Source organism: Mesoplodon densirostris, chromosome 12 (genome assembly GCF_025265405.1).
Source record: "Mesoplodon densirostris isolate mMesDen1 chromosome 12, mMesDen1 primary haplotype, whole genome shotgun sequence".
In the NCBI taxonomy this organism is placed as follows: Eukaryota; Metazoa; Chordata; class Mammalia; order Artiodactyla; family Ziphiidae; genus Mesoplodon; species Mesoplodon densirostris.
Genome location: NC_082672.1, coordinates 69,965,704 through 69,977,646, shown reverse-complemented (window position 1 = coordinate 69,977,646; position 11,943 = coordinate 69,965,704). Strand labels below are relative to the sequence as shown.

Genomic DNA, 11,943 nt, shown 5'->3' with positions numbered 1-11,943 from the left:
AGATTTCTAGGATGGTAGTAAGGTCCCATATTAAGCATGCACTAGATGTTAGTGGGTAAACTCGTGGTAAAGAAATTGAGAAAAGATTCAGTTATGTTAAGAAAAAATTGGACTGGAAATTTAGACTCTCTTGAGAAGACAATACAAAAATCAATATTGTGACAAAATGTAAGAGAAAAGACAAAATTAAATTAGATCTAAAGCCCAGATTAAGTTTGTGAAAGAGAAAGCTAGAGCCTGTGTTTTTGCAGTTCATCTGATAGAGTGTAACAACTGAGTATCTATCTTGCCTTCTTTTGAGTCTACTTGCTATAACTTTTGATTATAAATAATTTTGTTGATAAAAAGTAGAGTCCCCAAAATATTTGAAAGGCAGTTGTAAATAAGTTCCTAAAGTTTAGAGAGCATCATTGCTCATCCTGTAGAGTCTAGGATATTTTAGATAATATGAGGATAAGTGTAAATCTATATCTATGACGGTCAAAAATAAACTGAGTTGAATTTAGTTCAATGGGCATTTATTGACTACTTAATTTTACCTTGAAATGTGCCAAAGAATATTAGAGAAGGGAGCCTGGATATAAGACACAGTGTCTACCCTCAAAGGGCTTACAGGCTCATGAGCAAGGCTCATCTATAGACTAACTATAATAAAAGGCAAGATGAGGCATTTCAAATTAAAATGCAGTAGGGGGCGTGGGATGAATTGGGAGACTGGGATTGACATATATACACTACTATGTATAAAATAGATAACTAATGAGAACCTACTGTATAGCACAGGGAACTCTACTCAGTGACCTAAATGGGAAGGAAATCCAAAAAAGAGGGGATATATGTATATGTTTGGCTGATTCACTTTGCTGTACAGCAGAAACTGACACAGCAGTGTAAAGCAACTATACTCCAAAAAAAAAATGGTATGACATTAAAAAAAATAAAATGCAGTAAGTAGTAGATCGAAGCTACAGGAGTTTTAAAGGGTGGTTATTTCTGCATGGGAAGGGGGTTGGTGGGCTAAGGGAAAGCAGAACAAATCAGTCAACTCTACTCTGGTGACAGATCTATCCAGACTTCACTCCACCAGGAAGACAAAGGAAGACTACACAGAGGAGCCCTGGTTAGAGAGGAAGTCAAGAGGGTGAGGATGTGGAGAGAGGAATAGTGAGCAAGTGAACATTTTTGTAAAGGTACGATAGAGGGTAAGCGCTTGATGGGACTGATCCTGGTCCAGTATATGAACAGAACACTAACCACTCAAATTGATGTTAATTGAATTATTATTACTGCCACTGTTGTTATATTGAAGAATACGTCTATAAGAATCACAGAAATCAGCAAAATTCCTAAGAAGTTGATGTCCTAAAATGGGAAGAGAGACCTGTGCATTTCCAAGTTCATCACACTTTGACAGCCCTATTTTTAAAAATCCAAAGTCCACAAAAGTGATACTCTCTGATGGGTTTCCAATGAGGTAAATGAGATACAATGATGAAAACTTAGAAATATAAGAAAAAGGCACTTTTATATTGCCTTTCTAAAGGCAATTTCTATATTTCTTCTTGGGAGAGATGCTGTGAATCAACTCAGGGGTTCTCTACAGAGATAACGTATGCCACATTTATGCTTCCAAGATTTATTTTGCTTTATTTCGCGGTTAATTTACGCTTGAATAATTGAGGCTCTATTAAAAGCATTTTCCTTAGAATGGTATTACTCTTTCTCATCTGCACCTGGCTTTTCCTCATGGAAAGAAAAAAAAAATCCGAATAGGCAATACAAATATCTCCCCTCATTTAACTACCTGTTTATTTAAATATACATGCTATCTTCTTTATGGGAAGAACGCAAGGACTAGAATTAATCGTTTTAAATGCGGGCCCAGCGTTTCCGGTGCCTTTAGAATCATTCCAATATGTGGCACAGCACCTGCCTCGTGTTTTCATCTTTGATTGGACTCCATTCGCTGCTCCTCTCATGAAAAATGTTTTCCTACGGAAAGTGTGGTGTGTTTTTAACCGATTCCAATAGACCTTCAACCCATGCTCTCTCTTTGTGTCCGCGGACACAGAAGTGGTTCCCAGACTCCGGGGGGACTTTCTGCTGGACCGATCCCCAGACAGACTCCGGCCCTCACCTCTGAGATCCAGCAGGCGGCCTGTCTGGGGCCTCGCGGCCCAGCCCCTCGGATGAGAGCAGGTAGAACCCGCCCGAGACCCAGCAGTCGTGCCCGCGTCGCGGCCTCCGCAGCACAGACTCTAGCATCCCCGCCCTGTCGGTTTCCGGAGCCCCGGAGCCCCGCCGCGCCCTGGAGAGGCTCCAGCATCCCTCGGCCTGGAGGCCCCGGGCGCCCGCGGCTCCCGAACCACGAGCCACAGCCGCCCTGCGGCCTCGATCCACAGCGCCGGGTGGAAGAGCCGCGCCGGCAGATGCCGGGGCTGGGGCTGCTGAGCGCCGGCCCCCGGACGAAGAGCGCGAGCACCCGCGCAGCTGCCAGGCAATCGAGCGCCGTGCCGCGCCAGGGGAGTCCCGTCCCGCCTCGGCCGAGTGGGGACGCGAGGACACGGTTAGCCGAGCAGATCGGAGGCGGCCTCAGCCCGGCTTCAGCCCCGCGCACCTTCCCGGTGGCCGGGGCCCCGGGAGACTGCCGGGGAAGGGAGAAACGGAGGCAGGAGGGCGGGGCGCTCTCCGCCCCCTGAGGCCCGCGCTCTCTCCCAACGTGCTGGGGTTGCTCGGCGCCCCGGTCGGAAGGACGTGCCTAGCCTCAGCCCTGAGCCGTCCGCCGCGCCCGCCGCACCCCTGGCGCGGCCCTCTGGCTCTGTTAGCAGGCACAATCCAGCGCCCTTCCTGCCACCAGGCCCTGCTATTTCAAGAATTTTAGGGGGAAAAAAAAACGTGCACTAGCGAGCTGGGGGGCCGGGGCAGCCCGGGAAACTCGTGAAGCAGGCAGGCAGGCGCGGCCTGGATGCAGCGACCTCTGTCCCCTAAGGGTCTCCCCGGCTTTACTGATCGCAGGGGTGGGGTGGGGGGCTTTTTCTGTCTCTTCAGATTTACTCTGAAATCGAGTCTCTTGGGACTGAACGTCCATATGATTGTATCACGTCCATAGCAGTCGCGCTGTGTCCAAAATGGGCAAGGGCACTCGCGGCGCAGACACTGAGGTCCCCAGAGACGCCAAGTCTCTTGGCCCCGGGGCTTATGCTTGTTTTCTCCATGGAACGGGCCTCCGAATTCCCCCAGGAACGTCTCAGTAAGTAGGGGTGTGTGTGAGCGTGTGTGCAATGATTCCCGTGAACTGACAGTGTTATTACAAGAACAAATGGACGTAAGTACAATACGTCATGTGTACTTGCTGATACACTTTTTTAATGGATAAGAATGAAATTTCTGAGGTCTCGAAGACAAGGTCGACTTGTCAAGGGAAAGTATTTCCAGCCCTCATTTAATTAAAAAAACCTGCACTTCTGTAGAGATTCGATGGACATTACAGCTAGCACCTTAGACGACTTTGGTGTTCCGAATTGAATCTGCATGCATTCTCGTAATAGAACACTTGTCGAACGAACTGCCATTGCAGGTCACTCTTCCTCAAAACTGTAAGCTTCCTCAAGGCAGGGATAGTTTTCATTCACCTTTGATTTTCCCCATATCAAGCAGTGCCTGCCTATAAATTCAATAAATTGTCGTTAATTCCACCACTCACCCCTAGTCCTTACACTTTCTATAGATTCTAATACGGAGGAACGCAGGAAGGGGAAGGTGGGGAGAAAGATACCAAATAAAAGTGAAAGATTTAGTCTTCCAAGCTGAGGGACGTTTGCAAGACAGTGATAATGCTCAGAATCAATTTGGTAATCAAATCTCTTTGGTTTTAGGGCTATCATGGGCAGGAAGTGGAAATGACCTACATTCTTGGGCTTTTTTTTTTTTTTTTTTTTTTTTTTTTTTGCGGTATGCGGGCCTCTCACTGTTGTGGCCTCCCCCGTTGCGGAGCACAGGCTCCGGACGCGCAGGCTCAGCGGCCATGGCTCACGGGCCCAGCCGCTCCGCGGCATATGGGATCCTCCCAGACCGGGGCACGAACCCGTATCCCCTGCATCGGCAGGCGGACTCTCAACCACTTGCGCCACCAGGGAGGCCCGGGCTTTTTGTTTTTAATCAATAAGTGGATACATTTCTCTTTGGATATATTTTCCTTTCTTCTTTTTTTCTTTCTTTCTATAGATTAGGTGTGGTGTAAACCATTATACTTGAAGTGCAAATGTGTCTTGCTAGCCTTTGATGTCTTAGATGTCCTTGAATTTACTGGTATATGTGGCTAATCTCATATTTCTCATTTTTTATATTTTAACGGTTATCCTAAGATAACATACATTGGAGAAATCTTGTTTGGACATCTAAAATACTTCACTTGGGAGAGTGAGCTGCAAATATTAAATCCATTAGCTGCCTTCACTGTTGCTTTTTAAGCTCTCAGTGATACTTTTACATCTTTGTTCCTTAGCCCTTGAGCGTACTCCCCAGCCTCTTCCATTTGTAACTATTTGAAGAACCTGTATTGTTAATATGTAATATCAGCACACATATGCTGTTATTATTTTAGCTGATAATGGCTTTTATAAGGGGTTCATTTGTGCCCACTCATCTTATATAATGGCACTTAAGCATCACCATCACTGATGCATTACAAACATTCATTCTGGACAACATACTGTCTAGAACATTTTCTATTAATACTAGAAATCTCCACATGCCTCATCACTATCATTGTTTCTGAATTTCTGTAGACAAGTTGTAAGAAAGAGTAGCCTTTTGTCTAATTTTCGACTACTAACAAAATATTTGTTTTATTCTGAACTTTAGGCTTAAGCACTTGAATTTTTATATTTCTACTGTTCTGTTCAAGTGCTAAGTGTTCATTCTTTCCAGGTTGTAAATAAAATATGGTTCAGAATGCCATCTCTATTTGCAGCACCAGGAAAAAATACTGTTGAATCTGTAATAACTCTCGATAACCTTGTTCTTATATTTTAGCAACTTCCCCTCCGTTGTGATTTTTACTGGAGTCCTTATTGCTTTTTTTTTTTCTTGACCTACTTTCTTTTCAAGAGCTTTCATATAGATCGTGTTTTATGTGGCGGTGATTTCTGTAGTGTGTGGGAGAGTCTTAAATCGCGGCGGAACAGATTAGTTGGCTATCACTTATAACAGAAACGTTTTCGTGGTTTAAAAATCACCTGGTTCCAACGTCCACAATTTCACAGTCTGAAATCTTTTAAGCTATGCTTTTCATGAGTTTGCTCCGTTTTCCAGACTGAGGATTGGACCTCATTCTGCTCTGACCCAATTGGTATTTTTCTTTGTTGCCTCAACCCCCTAGAGATTGTGTTTCCAAGGGAGAGGCGTTCTTGGGACTGACGAGGAGGGGAGTGGGACGAGATCTGGTATCTCAGGCACTGGATCCCTCCTCCCCCTCTCGGTGAGAAGTCGAAGACAATTTTGACAGTTCATAGTCCCGCTTTGGCTCTCACGCTCTTGGTCCATGGGTGGGTTTTACCTGCTCCCACTTCCCCTGCCTCTGGCCTGCCTTCGGGCCAATCGCAAATGCAGCCCTTGCCCCAGCCCACCCAGAGCTCTCCCTCACCCGTCCTCTTGGGGAACTGGGGCATATGTCCGTAGAAGGCTTCGGAAACTGGGGAAAGCCACGGCGGGATCCGGACGGTCGAGAAGACAGCCCCTCCCCAGGCTCTTCCCCGCGTCGCGGCCCTCACGTGACCGAGAACAGGCCTCCACCGGCCCGCCCATTTCGTCCGCTGCTGCCCACTTCCCGCTGGGGGTAAGTAAACCGCGGTTTTCCGTACCGCCCAACCCCGCCCTCCTCCTTTCCCCTTCCCTTCACCTCCCTCGGGTTCCCTCGCGCCACTCTCCCCGCCCCCCCATCCTCCCCACCGGGCCCTTTGTACGTGCTCGGCGGCGTGCGAGCGCGCCCGGCACGTGACCCCGCCGAACGTGGCATTGTGTTATCACGTGACCCAGGTGCGTACGCGACGGAGCGGGGTGTGAAGATGGCGGACGAAGAGGCCGAGCAGGAGAGGTTGAGTCGCGGCGGAGGCGGCTGTGCCGCGGAGCTGCAGCGCCTGGGTGAACGGCTCCAGGAGCTGGAGCGACAGCTGCGGGAGAGCCGGGTGCCGGCCGTGGAGGCGGCCACGGAGTACTGTCAGCAGCTGTGCCAGGTGAGGGCGCCTGGGGTCCCCTCCCCCTTTCCCCCTGCTAGAGGGGGAAGAGGGCGAGCGAGCGCTTGGCGGCCGTGCGGTGGTCCTCGCTGCCTTGGCATCGTCTGCGCCGCCGCCCGGGCGGGAGCGGGGGAGTACGAGGAAGGCGCCTTTGTGTGGCTGCCGTTGTGGCGGTTGTTGTCTGAGGCTCCCGGCTGGGGGAAGGGAGTTGTGGTCAGGGCGGAAAATCCCCCCTCCCCTTCCCTTCCCCGAACTCGGGACTGCGCGGTCCCCGCGGCCGAGAGATGCAGACTGCGAGGACTGGAGCCCTCTCCGCCGTAGGAGAGGCTAAGGGGGGAATGGAGGCCAGGTCCCCTTCCTCCTTCTCTTATTGTGCACTGGGGATTACCGCGCCCCCCGCCTCTGTGCCCCCGCGTCCCACTCCAATGGGCCTCCGCCCCCACTGGTTTGATTCCTTTGCCTCCTTTTGCTTTCATCCGTCCCGCCCCCGGCCCCGTTCTCGCTGTCTCCGGGCCTTTGTTGTTCGAGTTTCGCCTTAGGACTGAAGGGGCCTTTGTTGATGTTCCGAGGAGCAGTCCCCGCCGACCCCTTCTAGCTGGGCGAGACGTTCGGGGGTAGGCGGCGCGGAGGTTGTCCCTTCCTGCCTTTACTTGCTAGGAGCACCGCTTCCATGGTAAAGGTTGCTCTCCTCGGTGGAGAGAAGCTGTCCCTGTGTGTGTATCCTAGGGTCGGATGTCGCTGTGCAGCGGCTTTTCCAGAGTCCGCTTCTCTTTTGCCTTCATCCTTGGAGGAGTGTGGTTTCCTCTCTGCCCTTCCTCTGCCGTCTCCCCACCCCCCTATTACTTGGAGCCTTCCCTGTTTGGCCTCCCGGTGGAACGGAGAAGACTGAGGTTCATGTGGACCCGTGCTCAGGTCAGTTTCAGGCCTTTCCTTTTCTTGCACAAGGACACTGCTTTCCAGTAACTGCGTTCTAACCAGGATTTGGAATGTTAATAGCACTGTTTGCTTGATAGAAATCGGGGAGTTTGTGTCTACATTTGGACTTGATTACCTACCCTCCAGTTACATTTGAAATTGCAAGGTGCTGCTGCTGGCTGTGGTCAAGATTTTGGTTAGATTATCTTCTTGAGGAAGAAAAAGAATTTAAACGGGTCACATTTAGAGTTAGCTTGTGACCATGTATGTCATTATACAGAAGTTGTTTCATTAAGATACTGAACTTAAGGTCGAACAATGGTGGACCGTCTTAGCATGTCAGAGTAGATCACATTTTCACTTAACTTTTGGCCTCCAAGTTCTGAAATCTTTCTTTATAAGATCAGGGATACTTGATCGATACCAGAAATTCTCCATTGTTCTATGCACCTTATTGTCGCAAATTATTTGATGGCGGTTATCTTAAAAAGCAAAACAACAAAAAAACTTTGTGAGATTGCATGGTGACTTGTCTGGGAATAAATGCAGTGTGAAAGCCACCCACTTAAGGTAATATAGGTCTGGTGAATACCTATGGCATAATTAGAGATTCTGTTATTCCTTTGAATCCTAGTTTTAAAGAATTGTTGAAGTTGACTAATTTCACTATCCTGACGGTAAACACTCATTCTTAATTGGTCTTCCAGATTTTAAAATTTATCTTAGCTTAAAAAAAAAAACTTTAATAAGATGCCCATGAAAGGAACTCTTTCATTTATAAGTAAAGTTAGCTTTTCAGTCAGTGAAAAGTATTAAAGTCTAGCTTTGCTGAAAGACATTTTTCAGGTAACAGTTTCCGTTGATGGATTTAAGGCTTATTGCTGTAAATAGTCTTGACCAGCAATATGTATAATCAGGATTAATAATTCTGGGAAAGTGGAATCTCATACAAGTTGGACTTAATTTGGAGGGTGTGCAACATCAGATATTTGTCACTTTAAAATTATTTTTAATGTATGAAACAGTATTCCTTTTTGTCAGCATGAAGGTAATTTCCTGTATTAGTTTTAAGTGATTAGTCTTACAACATGTAAATTGTTTTTATTGACCAGTGCTACATGAAATAGTAATAAAACAAATGCTGGGTTTGTGGATTTCAAAAAAAAATGACATATTGCATGCACTAAAATCCCACAATAACGTAAATGCATTTAAAAGTGATCTCCAGTATTCGAATAGTAGAGTGTATCTGATGTTTAAAATCCCCTGTAGAACATTTTATAGATAGATAGATAGATAGATAGATAGATAGATAGATATAAAATAAGTTTCCAATTTGGTCTTGCCAGATGGGAGGTAACTTGAAACAGTTGTTTCTTTAAAATGGTATCACAGCCATTATTATTAACATTTTGCTACCAGTTGAAAGAGCAGAGCAGTGGTTAACAATTACAGAGTTTATTGGAGCAGTTTAAGAACCGTGCTAGAAATACTAGGAGCTAGAAATTATATCTACGTTTCTAACCTGGAGATTATCATTTAACTTTTTCTATCTAAGGTTTTTCTGTAAAACAGGGATATTCACATGCTTCAGGAAGGCAAAGATGAATAAATATTTGTCAGAGTTAGTGGGCTTCAGAGTTAATATTCTGCAAGTGTTGATGCTTAGTGCTTTTAAATGTGAATTAGTTTATATTCTGAATTTTTACCTCAACAAAAGGTGAGTTTCTGGAGAATAGTGAAACCTACAGAAATAAAGTTGCTTGCTCTTTCTAGTTTATGGATTTTTCTTTTTGAATGAAGTGTAGGATGGTAACAGATTTCTTGAGTTCTGAGAAGTAAAATAGAAATGAAAAACATTTTTCTTATTGTTAACTGTATTGTTTTGCTGTTTATATTAGGTTGCTTCCTGGAAGCATGCCCCACTTCTATATGAACGTTTGCTTAAAGCTTAAGAGTAGGAGGAAGGGAACGTGGTAGAGGATGGGCATATGGGAGTATTTGTCAGAAAATCTTAGATTTCCTTATATCTTTACAAGCTAGCTGTAATCTGGATAATGTTTAATTTTCCTAAAAGCAAATTAGAATAAGAATATAGGATAACCAGAAATAATTTATTGTATTTATTTGTTTCAGTGTCATTATATAAAAACAGATTGTAGTTGGAACTTATGGGACTGTTTATTGTATTAGACTAGGCCAGGATTCACTCACTCATTCAGCATTGTTATTGAATACCTACACTGAGGGCCAGGCAACCATGAGCATGGTCCCTGGCTTCAAGGATCTTACAGTCTCTGGAGGAAGGTAGACAAGTAATGGTAGTAAACTGTGATTTATATCTTTTATATGGAAGGTTATTTATTTGGGAGTTTGAACAGAAGCATTCCAATAGGAGAATTGTTCTAAAAGGATTTTAAAATGATTCACTTAAAAAGTTAAGCCATCGTAATAGTTGAAGAATGATTTGTTGGAGCATGGTGTTTGTTGACTGCATTACATACTGGACTGGATGACTCGTTGATTAATACATGAGTTGTGACTGTTTATGGTTATTTACCTTCTGGTGACAATTATTTTAAAAGGTAGAATTGTAGTTGTGGAAATATGGTTGTGTATCATACACACACGCACGCTTCTTACCTTTGTTCATACCTTGATTCATATAAGCAGCTTCTCAACTGGGCATAGTACTTTTTCCCACTGTGTTTCTCTCTTAAGGACATTTAGAAACATGTGGGGTCAGTTGTTTGGTTACTGCAGTGACTGGGGATGTGATAACTGGCATTTAGTGCCCATGGGCCATGGATACTACATTTTCTGAAGTGACCAGGATAGTCCCACTCCATTAAAATTTATCCCTCTGCCTAAATACCCACAAGTGCTCTTTTGAGAAACAGTGACCAGAAAGAAGAAGAATATATTAAGATTTTTTTTGTCCTTATGCTTTTTCATGTTAATATAGTTATATTAAGAAATGCAGGGCTTCCCTGGTTGCGCGGTGGTTGAGAGTCCACCTGCCGATGCAGGGGACACTGGTTCGTGCCCCGGTCCGGGAGGATCCCGCATGCCGCGGGGCGGCTGGGCCCGTGGGCCATGGCTGCTGAGCCTGCGCGTCCGGAGCCTGTGCTCCGCAACGGGAGAGGCCACAGCAGTGAGAGGCCCGCGTACCGCAAAAAAAAAAAGAAAAAAGAAAAAAAGAAATGCAGTTAATCTGGAGCAGATCCAGGTCATTGCTTTTCAACCACATATAAATGCACACACTGAGCTTCAGTGCACATTGAACTTGAAAATTTCTACTTTCTTAGCAGAAATTAAGAGCAATTACTTAACCAGTTACTAAAACAATTCACTTTTACTAGGTTAAGGAGGGTAGCAAAGTCAGAATACTTAGTTATCCTGATTAAAGCAGAGATTTGATCTTTTGATAAAATTGAAATTCTGTGCTGTTAAGAAAGCATTTAATGCAAGGACTAGGTTTAAATGTTAGGGAATATAAGATACAGGAGATTCTAATAGGATATAAACTAATAAGATTTAAATATCACTTCAAGATGACAACTGAAGAGATGTCAAAAGGCTGTGTATCATTAACATATGTGCTTTATTTTTTATTCCCCTTTTTTAAATTGAAAATGTGGTACGTTAAAATGGTTTTTAAAAATTCAAAGACCGAGAAAGGGCATACACTGAAAACTTGCTCTCCTTCCCACCCTAGGCCTCCAGTCACCTTCCACAAAGACAGTCCCCTAATAGTATTTTATGTGTCTTCCCAGAAATGCTGTTTACTCTTTTTTTTGTTTTTGCGGTATGCGGGCCTCTCACTGTTGTGGCCCCTCCCGTTGCGGAGCACAGGCTCCGGACGCGCAGACTCAGGGGCCATGGCTCACGGGCCCAGCCGCTCCGCGGCATGTGGAATCTTCCCGGATCTTCCCGGACCGGGGCACGAACCCGCGTCCCCTACATCGGCAGGCGGACTCTCAGCCACTGCGCCACCAGGGAAGCCCTATACTACATCTTTTTCTTCACCAAAAGTATCTTTGAGATCATTCTGTAGCTGCCCACGTAAATCTATGGGTTTCTGTTTTAAACTGTGTAATAATTGTAGTCTGCACCTGTGTCTAATTAATCAGTTAATTGTTGGTGGTTATTTAGAAGAGTAAGTTAATTTTATGTGTAGTAATTTCAGAGTTCAGAATAGGTAGTAAGCACATCAGGCTGGGTTATCAGAAAGAAGGCTTTACTAAAAAGGTAGGATTTGACCTAGACCTTAATGCCTTTATTAACTGTGTTTAGTGCCTTGTTGGTATAAGAAACAAATGAAATTAAAACTGTTGAGAGCTACTGTTTAAATTGTGCAGTTACAGTATATCTTTATATATATTTCTTCTGTCTGTTTGATACAAATTGATTCTTTTGTTTGTCTGCATGTTTTGCTTAGCTTTAATGGTAGAGGCAAAAATTTTGAAAATACTTAAATATTTTCCTTGAGAAACTTGACTTTCTTTTGATTATTAGAGACTATCTTAAGTTAATTTGTAGGTCACTTCAAATCAGAAGAAAAGATAGCTTGCTTGTTAATTAGTGATAATTACTTTAGGTATTGAGGGAGTAATAAGTCATTTAAACTTTAAAAGTTTAGGTAATGCTCAGGGGAAATAATTTGTTAAGTGTTCATAATTAGTATGATTGCATGCTGGAGATGTTAAATTCTACTTTCCAGAATATACTTATACCAGTTTTAGCAAAGGAAAACTTTACCAAATTTTGCTTGCCTCCTTCTTAACACTTCTTG

General features: G+C 44.5%; 1 protein-coding gene across 1 annotated transcript in view; it reads left to right on the top strand.

Annotated features, from left to right (window-relative positions):
* Positions 1–4,918: 4,918 nt before the first annotated feature.
* ZNF292 (zinc finger protein 292) overlaps positions 4,919–11,943 on the top strand; it is an 89,092-nt gene continuing 82,067 nt past the window's right edge. The window contains exons 1-2 of the mRNA XM_060114644.1: positions 4,919–5,836; positions 6,037–6,233. Coding sequence (XP_059970627.1) covers positions 6,066–6,233 — 168 coding nt within the window. The 5' untranslated portion in view covers positions 4,919–5,836; positions 6,037–6,065. The remainder of the gene's footprint in view (positions 5,837–6,036; positions 6,234–11,943) is intronic.